A 16807-nucleotide genomic window follows, 5' to 3' on the forward strand; every position below is an offset into this window, starting at 1 on the left:
TGAATTCATTTTTTTTTTGTACTCTGCAATTTCCACATTCACCTATGAATAAATGTTTATATATCGAATTGATTAATATTTCATATGCACCTGCATGCTCTTGGCCACCTTGTTCAGTTGGTATATAATTGATGGCTCCACTGCTGGAAACTGACCAGCTCTCCCATGTCAAACCTCAACTGAATGAGGTAGGGTGACATCTGACACATTGATAACTGGTGACTATCAGAGGTTCTAGCACCTGGCACAGCTGGGAAGATAAAATCTCCCCCCCGACATGTGACGGGAGCTTCAGCTGCCTGTTAACTTCGACACTGCCAGGGTGGAAGCTATTAAAAAAAATATATATATATACACATTTTGCTGCATATTTGCAGAAGTTTTATAAAATAACTAGAAAAGGTTGGTGAATATGGGGGAAGAAAGGTGTCAGAAAGCTATTTGATGTGTGATAGGCACTTGTTTTTCATTAGTATGAATTTTCTGCATGCATACATACGCACACTGGGAGCATGGAGATGACTGTGTGTACATTTTGAACTTCTAGTGTCTCTAACCTACAGGTTCTTTTCCTTGTGCATTACAACATTCCTCGTATTTGTCTCTACTTCCTTTTCTAGCCTTTTATATGGAGGTGATCTGTTCCAGTTTGTAGTGACATTGCTTTACTGCCACCACCCTTCAGCTCTGTTTGTCCTAGCAGTTGTTCCATAGTTATTATTATCCAAAACTCTTTACAGGTTACTCTCAAAAGCTGTGGCTATTTTCCATAAACCTTTTTTCCCCCTGAAAAAGAGAATGGCTTCTCTTTTCACGCAATTTCCTCTCGTTAAACCAGGATTTTTACACAATGCAGCACATTTTATTTTAGAACTCTATGAATGGATGGAGTCAGCTTCCAAAATTCAAAATCACTGAACTAAATGAGAAATTTCATTCATGTGTAAATGGGTACACAACCCTAGATTTGACCAACAATTTGGGAACACCAGCCCTGATTTGGGTGACTTTATGGGAAATGGCAACCTGGATTCTGGCCCACATTTTGGGAACACCAGCCTGGATCCAGCCTGCATTTTACAAGCACCGGCTTTTTTTTTTCTTTTTTTTTTTTTCTTTTGATAAAATATTAACAGAACTGCATAAAATATTGCAAAACCAACAGCAGTTTCCAGAGGGAATTTTTGGGATGGGGATGGGGGATGACATAAAATTCATAGCCTGTTTGATGGGGGAAATTTTTGCTTCATCCCTGGGGAAGGACGATCAGGAAACATTTGAGAAAAACAACAGAAGATGGTGTGGAAAACAAACATAATGGAAATGACACACACAGGCTTGTAAAATACACAGATTTCTTAATATGCCATATAAAACCAGGGACTGTTGGGTAGCTGACGTGAACCCCAAGTGGAATAGATCGCTGTATTTTGTTTTATTTTTGTTCTATTCCTGTGGTACGAAAGGGAATGAAATAATAACTTCAGAGAAGACAGAACACACAAGATATGCTAAATTATGTGTGTGTTTGTGTGTGTGTGTTGTAAAAATAAAAATTAGTCCTAGATAATACTCTTGAATAAATTACTGCAGTGGCCTTATTTTTTGACATAAAGAATCCAGCTATTTCATTTGAGATGGAAAACAGCTTCAGTATAGTGAAGGATTCTGTGTTAAAAATGAACAAATGTAATATATTACATTTCTATTGTATTACAAATGTAGTGTCTTACTTTAAGTTCATATAAATAAATTCATATGAACTTGGAGCCAGACCCTACATTTTTAAATTGGGCTGTTAAAGTCTGATATTAATGGTCAATATCTTACACAAGTACCATTATTTGAGCCATGGCCCTTTACATCCATTTAGAGATTCACATTTTGAAGATTGAGGACAATTTTAAAAAGAAAATATCGCAGCCACTGTGAATGTTTCTGATCCCATCTCTTTTCCTCCTGTAGTACAGGAGCACAGAGCGGTGAAATGGACCTTTGAGTTGGTGCATTGGCACCGCATAAAATAACCAATTTTCATTTTCCTTCCATTGACTGATATGGCCATTTTACATTGCATTATGTTACATTGCTTTAGTGGATGCTTTTATCCAGAGTTGCTCACAACATAGGAAAAAACGTAAGTGCATTCACCTGATTAATATGAGCAACAGTGTCAGGCTTAGCTAACAGCATACCCAGGCCAAGGAGTGAAGATGAAACATCGCATAATGCACTAGTGCACATGAATTATGCTAACCAAGACCTAAATTACAAAAACAAAATAAATACGGATTACATTCATCATGAGCACTAAGAGAAATATAAAACCATAAAATTCTAACCAAAGACTATAAACATACCACAACCTCTATTGGTCTAAAAGATGGCAGTGCTATGGGGTTGGAGTGGAAGGGGAATCGAGATGCCGTCTGCAGAGGTGGGCCTTCTGTCTCTGTCATAAAATGGCCATATCCCTGGGATCTTTGCGGATTACGATTAATAACGGCACCTTACTGACTGAAATGTTAGTAATGCAGGGAAAATAAACCTTTTCCAGATGGCCATTTAGCCTGGCCATTTAGTCTGTGCCTCACAGCAAACCCTGTTTCTGTGGTAAGAGGGAAATTAGGTTACTGCCAGAGGAGCATCATAGACATTTTTTTTTTTTTTGCTGCATTTGTCCTGTCCTGCTTCACCCATTGTGCCTGTATGTCATGATTATCAATGACTTTCCTAAACCAATCACACCTGGGGCCTGCCTAATCTCTCTAATATCTCACGTTTGGAAATCTTAAAAGCATTAATTCTCTCAAATTGCCTCGGTAAGTACCCCCACAGTATGGGATGCGTATAAAAATTGAACATTGAGTCAGTCTCACTGGGTAAGGGTCTCCAAGACAAATAAACGATAACAATGCCGTTTCTAAAGTTCCCGGTAACCTTGAGCGCGGGAGCTCTTTGTCGTGGCGGACGGCTCCGGGTTTATGGACGGGCCTGGTGAGTGGTGCGCTCCATTATCTGCACTGGTGGGACAGGACCCTGGCCCCCGTAAAGGGAGAGCCATTTTCCCTGGCACTTCGCTGCCGCTTGACAACCCCACAGCCTGTCCCCCCGGCTTCCCGGTGTGGCTGCCAGTGGTGATATACACCTCCGCATTAGTTGTTGACAGGAATGGGGTTGTTTTGGATTAAGTGCTGTGCTGTGGTGACAGTCTCCTCTCTCATGAAGAATATTTACTATGCCTCCAGTGGAGGGTTATAAATTAACAGCTCTTGTGGCAAGCTGCTGCAGCGGTATGGGCTCATTCACGTAAAAAACCAAAAAAAAAAAAAAAGAAGTATTAGAATTAGTCTGTTCTTTGGTCCTTTCCTTCCAATAATTGAACTGCGAGACCTGGTTGTTAAAACAAGCTAAACGGGTTCTCGGTTAAAGAAGAGTAGCCTACCTTATTTCTGTGTTCTATAAATGGGGAGGTTTTTTTGCTGTGGTCAGAAGCAGACGTCCTGGTGTCGCATGCTTTTGCCAAGTTGCCCTTCCAGTCCATATGGGCTAAAGTGACTCTGCCCCGTGGTGAGACATTTCTCCAGCCAAACCGAGAGGAAGGTGGAGGTAGTGGGTGGGGGCTCAGGGTTCGAAAAGGACAATGTGACTTGATGGGCTTACCTGCATGGCAGCTATCCAATGTGAGAACCCTCAAAGTGCTAAGAGTAAAGCTGCCCATATGTAGGTATGATGACTCGTGCCTGACATATCCAGGCCTGGGACCCCACAACATGGTGTTGGGCACTCCATCTAAAAGGTTAATGTAACACAGATTGAGAGAGCTTTTGTTAACATAATTAAAATATAATACAAATGAATGTCAATGTGTTTTGGTACAATTGGCAAAGGTAAAGTAGGGAGAAATTCATCCTGAGGTTTTTATGAGGTTGTAATATAGGTCAGGGAAAGGGAAAATGATTTGTGATGGTTTTGGGAGTGTCTACATTGATCCATTTAGCAGTGGTGAAAGGATTACATTTTGCTTTCATGGTGAAGCTGTCCTTCAACATCACACTATGGAATAGTAAACAAGGCACAAGGCAGAAAAGCCAAGATCAAATTGAAGGTGAGGTCATCAAGGCCAAAAAGCTTGTTGTAAAAGCACTTATCCCATTCATACAATCACAGGTTACTGTAAAACTGTTTATACCAAAACCTCTTTCATTAAAAAAATAAAATGGGGTAGGTAATGGGATGTGCTGACAGTGTTTGTTTAAATCTATAATTTATAACCTAAAACAAAATATATGATCGGGACTGTCATAGATAGCTAACTGACACTTCTCAGTGCTTGAATTGATCACTGAAGTAGTGCCAGTTCTTCTCTGATACTTATCAATGCCATTCAATATAGCTATGTCGCCAGCTGGTTTTAAAAAAATGGAGACATGCTTGCTGCCAAGAGCACGAGGCCGGCATCCGAGTGAAGGAAATGTCTTGGGTAAAACGCTGTCAAACAGGGCCACTTTGACATGGAGTCTTAAATGTGCTCCAGAGAAATATTCCTATGAGCAGAGAGGGGCAACTTTTAGATAGATTTTTTAGTCCTTTCGGAAATTCATCTTGTGCCATACAGCAATCGTCAGACAAACAAACAGACAACTGCAGTACCAACAACCACAACGACAACAGCACCAACAACAAACAACAACAGAACACCTTTTTTTACCACGGCCTTACAGTTCATCAGGGAGGGCACAAGTGGCTGTTCATGTAGTTATTTTAGCTAGGGGTACTGAGGGTACTAGGGTACAAAATGGCAGACATAAACAGCAAAGGCTGTGGTGCAGTTGTTTAAATGGAGCCCTGTGCAGCACTGGAGTCCAGCGCTTCTTTTGCATGTTACCATGACTTTCAATGTTACTGAGATTAATTGACGAGATTAGTTGGATAGAGCTAAGGAAAACGGCAAGACCTTGCATAGGGAAGCGATTCTGGAGTGAGAGGGAGAGAGATATTGGTGGAAGGGATCATTTTAGTGAAGTGTATTTCTTAAGACCCACCATGACAAGCACAGCTCAATCAGGTGAAAGAAATGCACCAGGGCACTGATGGAAGTGTCCATTTAAAGAGCATTTCTCTAATCAGCATCTGGAGAGCATACTGACTTTGTCAGATCACTAGGCAAAACGAGGAGGGGAAACATTTACAAGAAACTGACAGTAATGGCTTGTAAAGCGTTTCCTTCAAGAGAGGTTTTTTTTTTTTACCTCCTTTTCACTGTCTGGTCAATGGGAAACATCTCCAAGTTGCTGAACGTGTCACCGACTTGCATGGTCACCTTGAGCCCAACTGTTAAATGGAGCGCACTCCATTAGATGATACATTCAGTCTCACTGACTGATGGGTTCGAGATGGAAATCCCTGTGTAAAGAGAGAAGGAGGCGCTTTCTCACAGGCTGCTGGAACATTCCGGTAATATTCACTGCAGTGATGAGAATCGTGTACTGATGCAGGATTCTGCGTTTTTCATGGAGAAAATAGTTTTTTTTAAAAGGAAAAAAAAAAAATGCATTCTACATTCTGACAATGGAGGTGTATTGACCACGGCGTTCAATACCGTTTTGAGATCAGATTCCTGTATTGATTCGTAGGCCCTGCCCTGATTTTGTATGAATCTGAGTGTAGGCTACACTTAGCTGGGAAATGGACAGATTGACATGACTCACTTTTTATTGTATCTTAAATAAAAAATGCACACAAAATATACTTTTAGTCTTTAGCCGCCAGAAAAAAATCTTTTATTAATTTTTGAGCTGATTTCAAGTTGCACACTTGTCAGTTTTGACTGAACATATGAGCAAAACAAGCACGCTGGTCAGATAAAAGCTGGATGTTGGGCGAGCACTGGGGTGAACAAGATTTAGTGATAAAATGCTGTTAGATTTAGCTGCCTAATTGCTGAATGCTTTTACATGGAGACATGTACAAGACATTGGGGGACTCATGGTCGAAAGCAAGGAAATACACTTCAAGAAACTCCAATGGCTCTTCAGTGATGTTGCCAGAGGCTGTACATATAAACATAGTTTTATAGCATTTATTTGCAATTCTATGCATAAATAATTAGGTAATGTACAACCTCTGGATGCATAACATCTGTGAACAAGTTAATTTGGTGTAGGGATGTGCGTGACACACATTACTGACTAGTTGCTGTCTGAAAAGGGCGATTACTGACTAATCGTTTTTTTTTAACCATTTGGTGTAGGATACTGCTCAAGGGCATACCAAGAAGTACAACTAGGGGGGGGGGGGTCTGAGAGAATTCTTACATTTTTTAATGTTGCAAATGTTCATCTCTTCTCTGAAGAGAAAAACGGGCTGCTGCAGATTACTGATCAGTAAGTCCGGGTGTTTTGGTACAATATGTAGTACATTGAGAGGTTTGAGAGTTTGATGAGCGCCTGTTGTCCCTGTTGTTAACGTAATGGGGGAAGGAGCACTGGACTTCAACACTGTTGGCTGGAGCCGTCAAGCTTCTGATTGCATCAACTGACAAGGATGAATATCTTGATCCCAGCACATTCCAGAAATTGTTTATGTTGTCGCACTCTCTATCTCCCAGAATTTGGCAGTAGGCTATTGTTAAAATGCGTAAGCCAATACAAGTAACACCAGACCTTTGCCCTCTACCATGCTTACCCGGAGCATGTCTTTCGATACCATTTTAGCAATTAAATCTGTTGTGGTTTCAGTTGGACAGCTGTCACACTGACAAGGTCTCCTTACAAAGTTGGTTGCTTGTTTGCTGTGATCCTTTGGCCTCGGATGTTTGGTTCTTAGGTGGGTTGACACCATAGATGCAAGGGTGCGGTATGCATATTTGGCAGCACATATTTTGCACTGAACAGTGTTTTCATTGAGCATTTCAAAATCATTCCACATGGGCACTCTTTTGCAAGCTGGCCATCTTTTCAATTGACTGTAAGTAAAGTGAATGACAACAAACCCCGCCCACCCCTTCTATTACCCATTTAGAGAAGCAGCCTAGGTAAAATTTGGTGATCTTTTATTTTGAACGGTTTGAGAATGGGGAGAAAACAATTTGATTATTTAACAGTCGACATGCATACTCGTCACTGATCGACACATCTATAAATAACATCCTTAACTTGAAGTGAAGTGTGAACTTCAAGTGTGTTTCTCCATCAGTGCACGCAAAAACAGTCTCAGCCAATAAAAACCATGAACTGAGACTGAAATAATGTATCTAAGATAATACACACAGACACACACAAATATATATACATACATATATATATATATATATGCACAAACATGTTTGTTTGTTTGTCTCCTTTTTCACCTCTGTTTAATCTAACTTTCTTCTGAATTTAATGGCATAATGACAGACTCTCAGTTTAATAAGCCTGGAGAATCAGAGATGAGACAACACCACAACATCAACATATAAATTGTCCCTCTGCAAATTTGCCAAATGTGAATGGTTATTCATAGCTAAAGACATATCAGTTAAGATGACCCCTCGTTATGTAAATTAAATGATGATTTTTATTTGCAGCAATTATAAGCCAAATGCTTTTATCTCATGTATTGTTACAAAATTTTTATAGAACTCCTGAGGTTTATGACAGATGGTCAAGGTTGAAATCTTAAAAGTACAGTAAGAAACACAACTGCCCACATTTAGGATGTCTATGGAATATGCACAAAATCTAATGCAGTAGAAGAACACTGGGGCCAAAATATGAGGTACATGCAAATGTAAAAGTAACTATCAATACTTTTATATTAATATGTAGTCTTTTATATGTCAAATATATGGCATATTTTAAATATTTATTTCTCAGTTGGTTGCAAATTATTGGTGTTCTCAGATTACCGTGCTTGTAATTCAAGTAGCTATCTTTACTCAGCCAAAAATTTGACACACAAAAAAACACAGAAACCATTCAAATGAAGCCGTGCTCCAGCTGGGAATTAAACCAGCAACACTGTGGTGAGTAGCATAGGTCCTTAACCACTACACCACACTAAACAAATAGGTGCTCGCTGGACGAGTTCCCAGTCCTGGGCATTCTGGGCTTTTTGCCCTTTATTCTGTCACCCCCTTGTAAAAGGCTCACTTATCAGCTCCCCCACAAAACTCCCTTGGACTCGCTCTAAGGCCAGCCCTGGTACCCTGTGTATTGAGACAAGACGTCTTTTGCAAAGCCACAGTAGGGGGTGTTAATACCTGGACTGCAGCTAATTGTTCCCACTCATTCATGGGCATCATTGTAGCATAATGGCTTAGCACTGTGCCTGCACCAGCAGGATTGTAGGTTTGATTCTCTAGTGCTAGTGCACTGCCATTGTACCCTGTACCTATCCAGCTGTAAGAATGAATTGTATGTAAAGAATGCAAGCCAAGTCATTATGGATGGGTGCATCTGGTAACTTGTGTAGTATTGTTCACATGTGAAAGTGAAACTGTGAGCTAATTGTGCTGCAGTATATGTTCCCACATCCACACTGAAGGTTGTGCACAGCTCCTGTCATAAGTAAAATAAAATGAATGTTCAGTAGTGAGCCAGGACAACTCCTGGCTTTGGATTGGACAGCTCCCAGTGAACATGGCTTTTAGGGCCATGGGAATCGGGAAGCCGATTGGCCGTTACCAGGCTCAATCCCGCATTGGAGGCCTTAATTTTATCTGCAGCTTCCTGGAGGTTTCTGTCCCATGCAGCTAAATCAGTGCTGCCACCACGCCTTTTTTATGGTCCTGAATGGAAGCCATAACCGAAATGATTACGGTTTATATCACTAATAAATAGAAACAAAACCTGACAGGTTTTTTCTGCGTGCAGATTCAGTGCAGATCTTTGGTAAATTAATGTTAATGTAGGAAACGCACCAAAAAATGAATTTAAGAGCCACCCGGGGAGACATTGTCTTCATCAAAAATTTATTTGTGACCATAATATGCACTCTTGCGCTTTACTCCACTTCTGAATTCAGTGCACATGTCCTTAGTCGTGACTTGCATATAAATGCACATGTTAATGGGTATCTTGTTTTGAAATTTTTCTCTACTTTTTGGTGATTGCTGTGGAGCGTTGAGAATGTGTTTTGAATCGGTGGCTTGTGTTTGTGCAGAATTAAAGCGACACTGGTGTTTAACTGTGAATCTGATTGCATTTAGGGGGGTTGTTCTTTATGGCAGCAAGCAATTTAATCATCTGCTTCCGTCTGTTCTTTTCCTTATCAAATCTGTGTGCATTAAATTTCTATTACAATTTGCAAATCTTCAGAAAAACAAAAAATCCATTTCGGAACATCAGTGGATGCTGCAGCTTATACTGATTGCTGCAACGCATTGTTTATTTTAACTGAATCAACAAGAAACAGAACTTGTCCAGATAAGTTATTTATTAAAACCATATCCATACTCTTACCACATCAAATTATGTCCAAATGACATTAAAATTGTCATTATAGAATAGGGTAATTGAAGTGTGGCCTTGCTGGAGCTGCTAAGAAACATTTAACCAGCATCTGAAGTTGAAGGTCAACACACTGGAAATTATGAAGATGACCTTGAAATGATTTCTCTAGTTTGAAACATTAGACCTTGAATAGTGATGAATAATGGAGAGTTAAAAAAAATAATAATTATTGAAATCCTTACAAGTTGCCATTTGCTTGCATTCTGTGTGAGCCCATCTCAACCATTACATATGGATTACTAAAAATGTTAAGAGCCAGTTTCATTCAAAAGTGAATTCGTTTTTAAAAACTCCATTACTGGTAGGTCTCCGGCATCCAAATTATAATCCTTTAAACTGAGGCGGACGGTGAAGGCTAGATGGAGAAAAGCAAATGAAGGGCTCTATGAAGATCTCTCCGAGTCCACTAAAACAGTGCAGCATTACATTTGAGGACAAGCTCGCATTTTCTTTTGCACTAGATGTTACATAATCGCAGCCACTCCGACACACACACAAGCTCACGAATGTTCATGCAGACATGCATGCGCACATGCACACATGCACACATACATTCACGTACGGACGCACAAACACAGATGTGTTTACTTGAGGTGTATAGATTTGAGATCAAGAGATGAATACAAGACAAAGGAATGGACAATCAGCAGACAGTATATGTTTCACCATTTTACGGAAACAGCTGTTTTTGTATTGAGTCTCCCCATTTTCGGCTGTGCCAAAATTAATGGATAAGCTTAAAAGTAAATCAAAGCAATGAAGTCTAATGTTTGGTTGCACACACACACACACACACACACACACACTCGCACGTTTGTACGCACACACGCACTGTCGTGTCTAGGAAACGACAGAGTTCCACGCCAATCGCCAATCTGTAGAAAACAATTTCAGGAGGGAAAAGACACAACAGCAGCAAGCTCTTCAGAAAGTTTAGACTTTATTGCACAGGTGCACAAAGCCGGATCAATTCAGGGGAATTGAACCTCGATTGTCAGTTTTGCATACATTTTATACACAATTTGTGCCCACAACCCCCCTTTAACACATTTCTAAAAATATCAGCCATCTGGTCTTTTCTGGCACAGTAAGGAGTTTCACTTTCTTGTTCGTGGGTCAACTTGACCTTTTTGGCATAAAGATGATTTTCGGTCCTTATGATGTTCTTAATGTATCAGTAAGTATTTTTATCATAGTGGACAGGTGCCCCAAAACTGATTTTTAGTTCTATTGAAGTCTTTAATTAGTCTATTGATGTTCTTAATTAATCTTCATCAGTGGACAGGTACCCCAATTTTCCCTTACTTTGTACTTTCCCACTTACGCATACACCACGTCATTGCTGTCTGTATTTTTCCAATTTTCCCTTACTCTGTACTTTTCCACTATGCATACACGTCATTGCTTTCTGTATTTTTCCATTTACACATACAAGTTCATAGAGTTTATAGCCTCCTGTACCTTTTTTACTTTATTCAGGTTACACATGGGTCACTGTAAAGTATTAGTTTTCTAGCATGTTTCTATTGGGTAATCACTTTCTGCTGAGTAAGTATGGTTTTTTTAAGCCTTCTGCGTTTGCCTTTTTTCTACAGCGGATACTGTGGTTTCTTGCGTTTCCATAAGCTTTGCTGCAACTACTGATATAGAGTTATTGGATTACATATTGATTATATTAGTATATAGTTATACATGTGATATATGAGTGTATATAATTTTTATCATGAAGCATTGAGAGTTTGGAGGAAACAGTCTGATCAACATTGATGGGAATACCTTTAACTTTAACATGTGACGTCATCACACTCATGGGGAGTCTCAAAATTCTCCTACATTCCCCCCTTTCGGGGTCAAACCTCATGGCCCCGAAAAACACCCCTCGCTGTGTTCTTATTCTCAGCGTCAGACAGTGTCGGGTGTGCACCACCCCTGTATATTATGTTGGGTGCCTGCGCATCCCCTGCTGCCATAGCAGCATCCAAATGTATCAGATTCCTCAATGTAACGTTGTTCCCATGGTTCCTCCAACACTCTCTCCAGTCGCAAAATTTGATTATACATATCAAAGCTGTATATATTATTCTAAGTGACCCAACAAAGTTATTATACACAATTTCTTAACACGTTGATTCGTAGCACGATGTGTTGCTGCAGTCCTCGTAGGTGGTAAGTTCTTGGTATATCTTCCAATCCAGAGTACGCGGTCTGCGCGTCACTCCACTGGAAAGCCGGCCTGCGATTCTCGCACTGGACCCGCAGGGGCACTGTTGGTGCTGTTGCTCCCTGGGCTGGTGTCAGCGCCCGCAGTCCCTCCGCTCTCCCCGTCTTTTGAGAGCAGAGCTGCAGCTTCTTCCTGGACACCTTGTGTCCCCCCTTTTGCCCCCCTTATGTACTGTTCTTTTGTATCTGCACATAGTATTAAGTCATCAACATATTGCAACACCACACTTTTGAGATTTCTCGTTTTGTACCCTCTTCCCACGGTACCCTCACCATTTGGGGCTTTCCCCACATCTGAGCATTTACCATAATTTTGATCATTGTTTGATCTGCTGTGCACCAAATTAAAGAATTTTCTGTTGGCCTGAACTGGAGCTCTTCTGCTCTCTTAACCATAGGTCCTAGGTCCTGAGTTTGGTACCCTGGATTGACTTTTAACGTTATGTGTGGGGCCGCACGTTCCCCCTGAAACATAAAAATTATGTTGGTTCCAATTTCTATTTTGCATGTTGTTATTCTGATTCAGCTGCCCTTTCCACTGATTATTTTGACCACCATTCCCTGGTCCTCCCCCCCTTTGATACCCACCTGGTTGGGTGCCCCCCCCTTTCATATTACCTTGCATGGCCACTGGGTGAGGGATGCCGGAGAAGTCGTAGACCACCGTCGGCTGGGGCACCATCCGGCTGCTCCGTGGTTCAGGCGGGGGGAGTGGCTTCAAAGTCAAAGAATTCATTGTCCATATTCTGTATTTTCACCGATGCCACTTTTTCCGCCTCTTTTTCTTTGGCTCTCAGCTCCTTTATTTCTCTCGCCTCTTTTTCTTTGGCTCTCAGCTCCTCCAGCTGCAACTGCAGTAGCTTCCTTTGAATGTCTTTTGTTTGATCTTCCAGCTTTTTTCCCTCTTTCCGCTGCCTGTCCACAGCGTGCACCACGTGATCCACAAACTCTCTGTGTGTCATGGTGTTCAGTCCCACCACCTCATCGAGGCGGCGCCCCACTTCCGGTGACATCCCCTCCCGGATGGCTTTGCGGAAGAGGGTGGTCATTATGGGATCTGCCTGTACGTCCTTTTCAGTTAACAATCTCCACCTGCGCAACTGCGTGTGGATGTATGTTGCCGGTGGTTCATTGTCTTTTAACGGCGGTCCCGTTAAGGTCGTTATGTCCGGTCGTGCGGGATACAGGGTTCGCAGAGCAGTCCAAACAACCCCACGCACGTTATCAAACGGCCCACCGTCCACTGCTGGAGACTGCGCATGGTTTCTGTCAAAGCCAGCCTGCTCAAATATGTCCAGCATTGTTTCTATCCCCACAGCCTTTCCCAGGAGAGCCTTCAGGTCCCCCACAGCCAGGATCCGGCCTGTCGTCTCCTCCTCCAGCACCCTGATCCAGTGGCTTGCTCCATTCTGCAAATCAGGGAGATTGGTTATTACATTCTGCATATCTTGGGTGGACCAGGGAATGTATCGGGGTACACCCCCTTCCTTAATCAACAATGGTGCTATAGTATTGGGTTTACTAGCATTATGGCTATATCCTTCTGCTGCTGGGTTACGCCGGGTTGGCGGCCTTTCTCTTGTGTTTTGATATCGCCCAGCTAAATCTCCTCCCACCTGTGCAGGCCCCTCTCCCCCGTCTGACTCTTCTGCCTCACTATTGTTTGTCTGGCATGCCTCATTGTCGCTCGCCTCACTTTTTTCTGCTGGGGAGAATTCCTCCTCCCCTTTATTGTATTTATATTCTGCTTGGGCGATTTGCTTTCTATTTATAGTGTCTTTCGTCAAATATGGCTTATGTTTTTCTCGGGACTCTGTTCTCTTGGTAATTTTTGGCTTCAGCTCTTCCCATGTGTTATACGGGAGCTTTTCCCATCTAAAATTTCCCCACCCCGCAGTTTCGCATTTTTTAGGTGTTTCCTCGTCCCTTTTTGACCCCACCTGTTCAGGCTTTTGGCATTTTTTAGACGCTTGCTGTTTTTTCTCAGTGTCTCTTATCTCTTTTGCCTTTTTTATTAACCGGCTATGGTATTCATCATACTGGTTATATTTTTCTTTTAACAGCTCTTCTAACTCCTCTACCTCCTTGTATTCTCTCCTTAGCTCTGTTACCCTTTTTTCTATTTTTCCCTTTTCTTCCTCGAGCCGCGCTCTCTCTATCTCGAGCTGTTCCTCACTTTCCTCATGTTCTACCCACCCTTGTATCTGAACCTGTCCTTTTACTACTGGACACACTGTTACTGCAGATGTTACCGGGCCTATTGGGTACACGCCCTTCTCTTTTATTTCCGCATGTCCTGATGACTGCGGGGTATACGGAGGGGGGGTCATTTCTTCACTGCGACCCCCACTCATTCCTACATATTTTTCTAGGGAAGCGGACCTAAACCATCCTAAAATTCTTTTTTCCTGTTCTCTTTTTCGCTTTCTTTTTTCTGACTTGTCTCCTGTTCTATAATTTGCTATTACCCCTCCCATCTGATCGCATATTTCTACATCAAACGTGCCCTCTTTAGGCCATTTTGTCGCCATTCTTTTAGTTCTTTTTTTCCATTTTCCTGATATATGTTCTATCTCCTTTTTACAATTAGGATATTTTCCTGTGATTATTTCAACCGGCGTTCTCTCTCCTTTTTCCATTATTTTATGTTTACTTTATACTTTTATTTTATTTTCCTATTTAAAGATTTTATTATATATTTAACCTTTATTTTCCCCTTTTTTATACTTTCTACACACTTCACGGGTTTTTACTTATTTTCCTTTATAGTTGCACCTACACATAAATCACAATTTTTTCCCTTAATACAATGTTAGTTCCGCGCAAGCACAAGCATCTAATCTAAGCATAAACACAGTTGAACAATATTTTACCTTACCAACAATACTTTTTTCTTACTTTATACCTCAGAGGACAGTGTTTTTCCCAAACACGCTTTTACCAGGGCTATTGCAGGTGGCCTTTCTTGGGTTTCTCTCCTCCCAAGTCTCTGGCACCTCTTTTTAAAACAACAGCAACAGTGTAAACCTTCAGCAGCAAAAATATATTCAAATATTATTCCTAGTTCCAGTACACTTTGCAACAAAACAACAGCAACAGCGAAAACCTTCAGCAGCCACAATGCATTTAAACACTTATCCTAGTTTCAGCACATTTTGCAACAAACAAAAAACATATATTGTCCTGTTCTTATACCACACTCAATTCACTCACGGTTCGTAGCGCACGTTTCTGAAGAGCTCGCTGCTTTTCTTTCACTCAATTTTCGGTGTTAGTGTCCGGGTTGGTTTTACGAAAGGATGGTACCTTTTTCGTATCCCGGACGAGCCCCCAAATGTCGTGTCTAGGAAACGACAGAGTTCCACGCCAATCGCCAATCTGTAGAAAACAATTTCAGGAGGGAAAAGACACAACAGCAGCAAGCTCTTCAGAAAGTTTAGACTTTATTGCACAGGTGCACAAAGCCGGATCAATTCAGGGGAATTGAACCTCGATTGTCAGTTTTGCATACATTTTATACACAATTTGTGCCCACAACCCCCCTTTAACACATTTCTAAAAATATCAGCCATCTGGTCTTTTCTGGCACAGTAAGGAGTTTCACTTTCTTGTTCGTGGGTCAACTTGACCTTTTTGGCATAAAGATGATTTTCGGTCCTTATGATGTTCTTAATGTATCAGTAAGTATTTTTATCATAGTGGACAGGTGCCCCAAAACTGATTTTTAGTTCTATTGAAGTCTTTAATTAGTCTATTGATGTTCTTAATTAATCTTCATCAGTGGACAGGTACCCCAATTTTCCCTTACTTTGTACTTTCCCACTTACGCATACACCACGTCATTGCTGTCTGTATTTTTCCAATTTTCCCTTACTCTGTACTTTTCCACTATGCATACACGTCATTGCTTTCTGTATTTTTCCATTTACACATACAAGTTCATAGAGTTTATAGCCTCCTGTACCTTTTTTACTTTATTCAGGTTACACATGGGTCACTGTAAAGTATTAGTTTTCTAGCATGTTTCTATTGGGTAATCACTTTCTGCTGAGTAAGTATGGTTTTTTTAAGCCTTCTGCGTTTGCCTTTTTTCTACAGCGGATACTGTGGTTTCTTGCGTTTCCATAAGCTTTGCTGCAACTACTGATATAGAGTTATTGGATTACATATTGATTATATTAGTATATAGTTATACATGTGATATATGAGTGTATATAATTTTTATCATGAAGCATTGAGAGTTTGGAGGAAACAGTCTGATCAACATTGATGGGAATACCTTTAACTTTAACATGTGACGTCATCACACTCATGGGGAGTCTCAAAATTCTCCTACAGCACAGCCACACACACTGACAGTATACAGTAGAGCTTTTATTGTGACATTCAGTATCTGCTAAGGTGGAGTAAGTTTGTCTTTCTGTGGTTATTTGTGCTAAAAGCAAGAATGCTCGTTTGTGTGTGTTTGTCTACAAGCATATGCCGTTTGAGGAGATTCAAAAGGTGGGAGAGAAATTTGATGCAATTTGTCGAGGTTGGGAACAGCTGCGGTTGAAGTGGTCTTGCATATTATTTAATGCCAAGAGGAAGCAGGTGTAAGTGTCCTTTGAGCGCATTGGCATGGCAGCAGTTATTAGTCTGATACGACTTTGTCATCAAGGGTCACGCCTGCGGCTGGAAAGTATTCTCAACATGCATAATAAGGCCTGAGGAAATGATGCTTGAGGCCCTCTGAGGTACCAACACTTTGGGAATAGAATGTTTAACTTTGAAAGCAATGTCAAAATGCACTCAATGGGTTTTTATCTTTTTATTGATTGAAATGGCAAGTTGCATTGCAGTAGTCTTGTTTTTGAAAATGTGCCAGTCATTTTGTGGCTGTAAACCTTCATTTAAATGTACCAATATTCAAACCAGCATAGATGGGTGGTCTCATCAAAATTGAATTGTTCGTTCTTCTATGTCGGCTTTCTGATAACACAGCTGCTTTTCAGTGATCATTTTTAAGAAATGTGTACTTTCTGCAAAGCTGAGAGATGTGACTATCAAGGTTGAATCCACTACCAAGCCTTCTGCTTCTTTTGTAAACGTAA

General features: G+C 41.0%; 1 protein-coding gene and 1 long non-coding RNA gene across 4 annotated transcripts in view; one reads left to right on the forward strand and one right to left on the reverse strand.

The window, feature by feature from the left end:
- LOC118207217 overlaps window positions 1-16807 on the forward strand; it is a 53409-nt gene that overhangs the window by 12734 nt on the left and 23868 nt on the right. The window lies entirely within an intron of this gene.
- On the reverse strand, window positions 10583-15806 carry LOC118207216. 2 transcript variants are annotated; one of them, XM_035380572.1, is made up of 4 exons: window positions 14928-15806; window positions 12530-14712; window positions 12333-12490; window positions 10583-11900 (listed from the first exon to the last, which is right to left on the reverse strand). In XM_035380572.1, exons 2-3 carry the CDS (start codon window positions 14351-14353, stop codon window positions 12413-12415), a joined length of 1902 nt encoding a protein of 633 aa, XP_035236463.1. In that variant the 5' UTR covers window positions 14354-14712; window positions 14928-15806; the 3' UTR covers window positions 10583-11900; window positions 12333-12412. The 2 variants fall into 2 exon arrangements, with proteins under 2 accessions (XP_035236463.1, XP_035236462.1); XM_035380571.1 differs by having other exon boundaries at window positions 12333-14712.

The sequence above is a fragment of the Anguilla anguilla genome, chromosome 11, assembly GCF_013347855.1.
Source record: "Anguilla anguilla isolate fAngAng1 chromosome 11, fAngAng1.pri, whole genome shotgun sequence".
Classification (NCBI taxonomy): domain Eukaryota; kingdom Metazoa; phylum Chordata; class Actinopteri; order Anguilliformes; family Anguillidae; genus Anguilla; species Anguilla anguilla.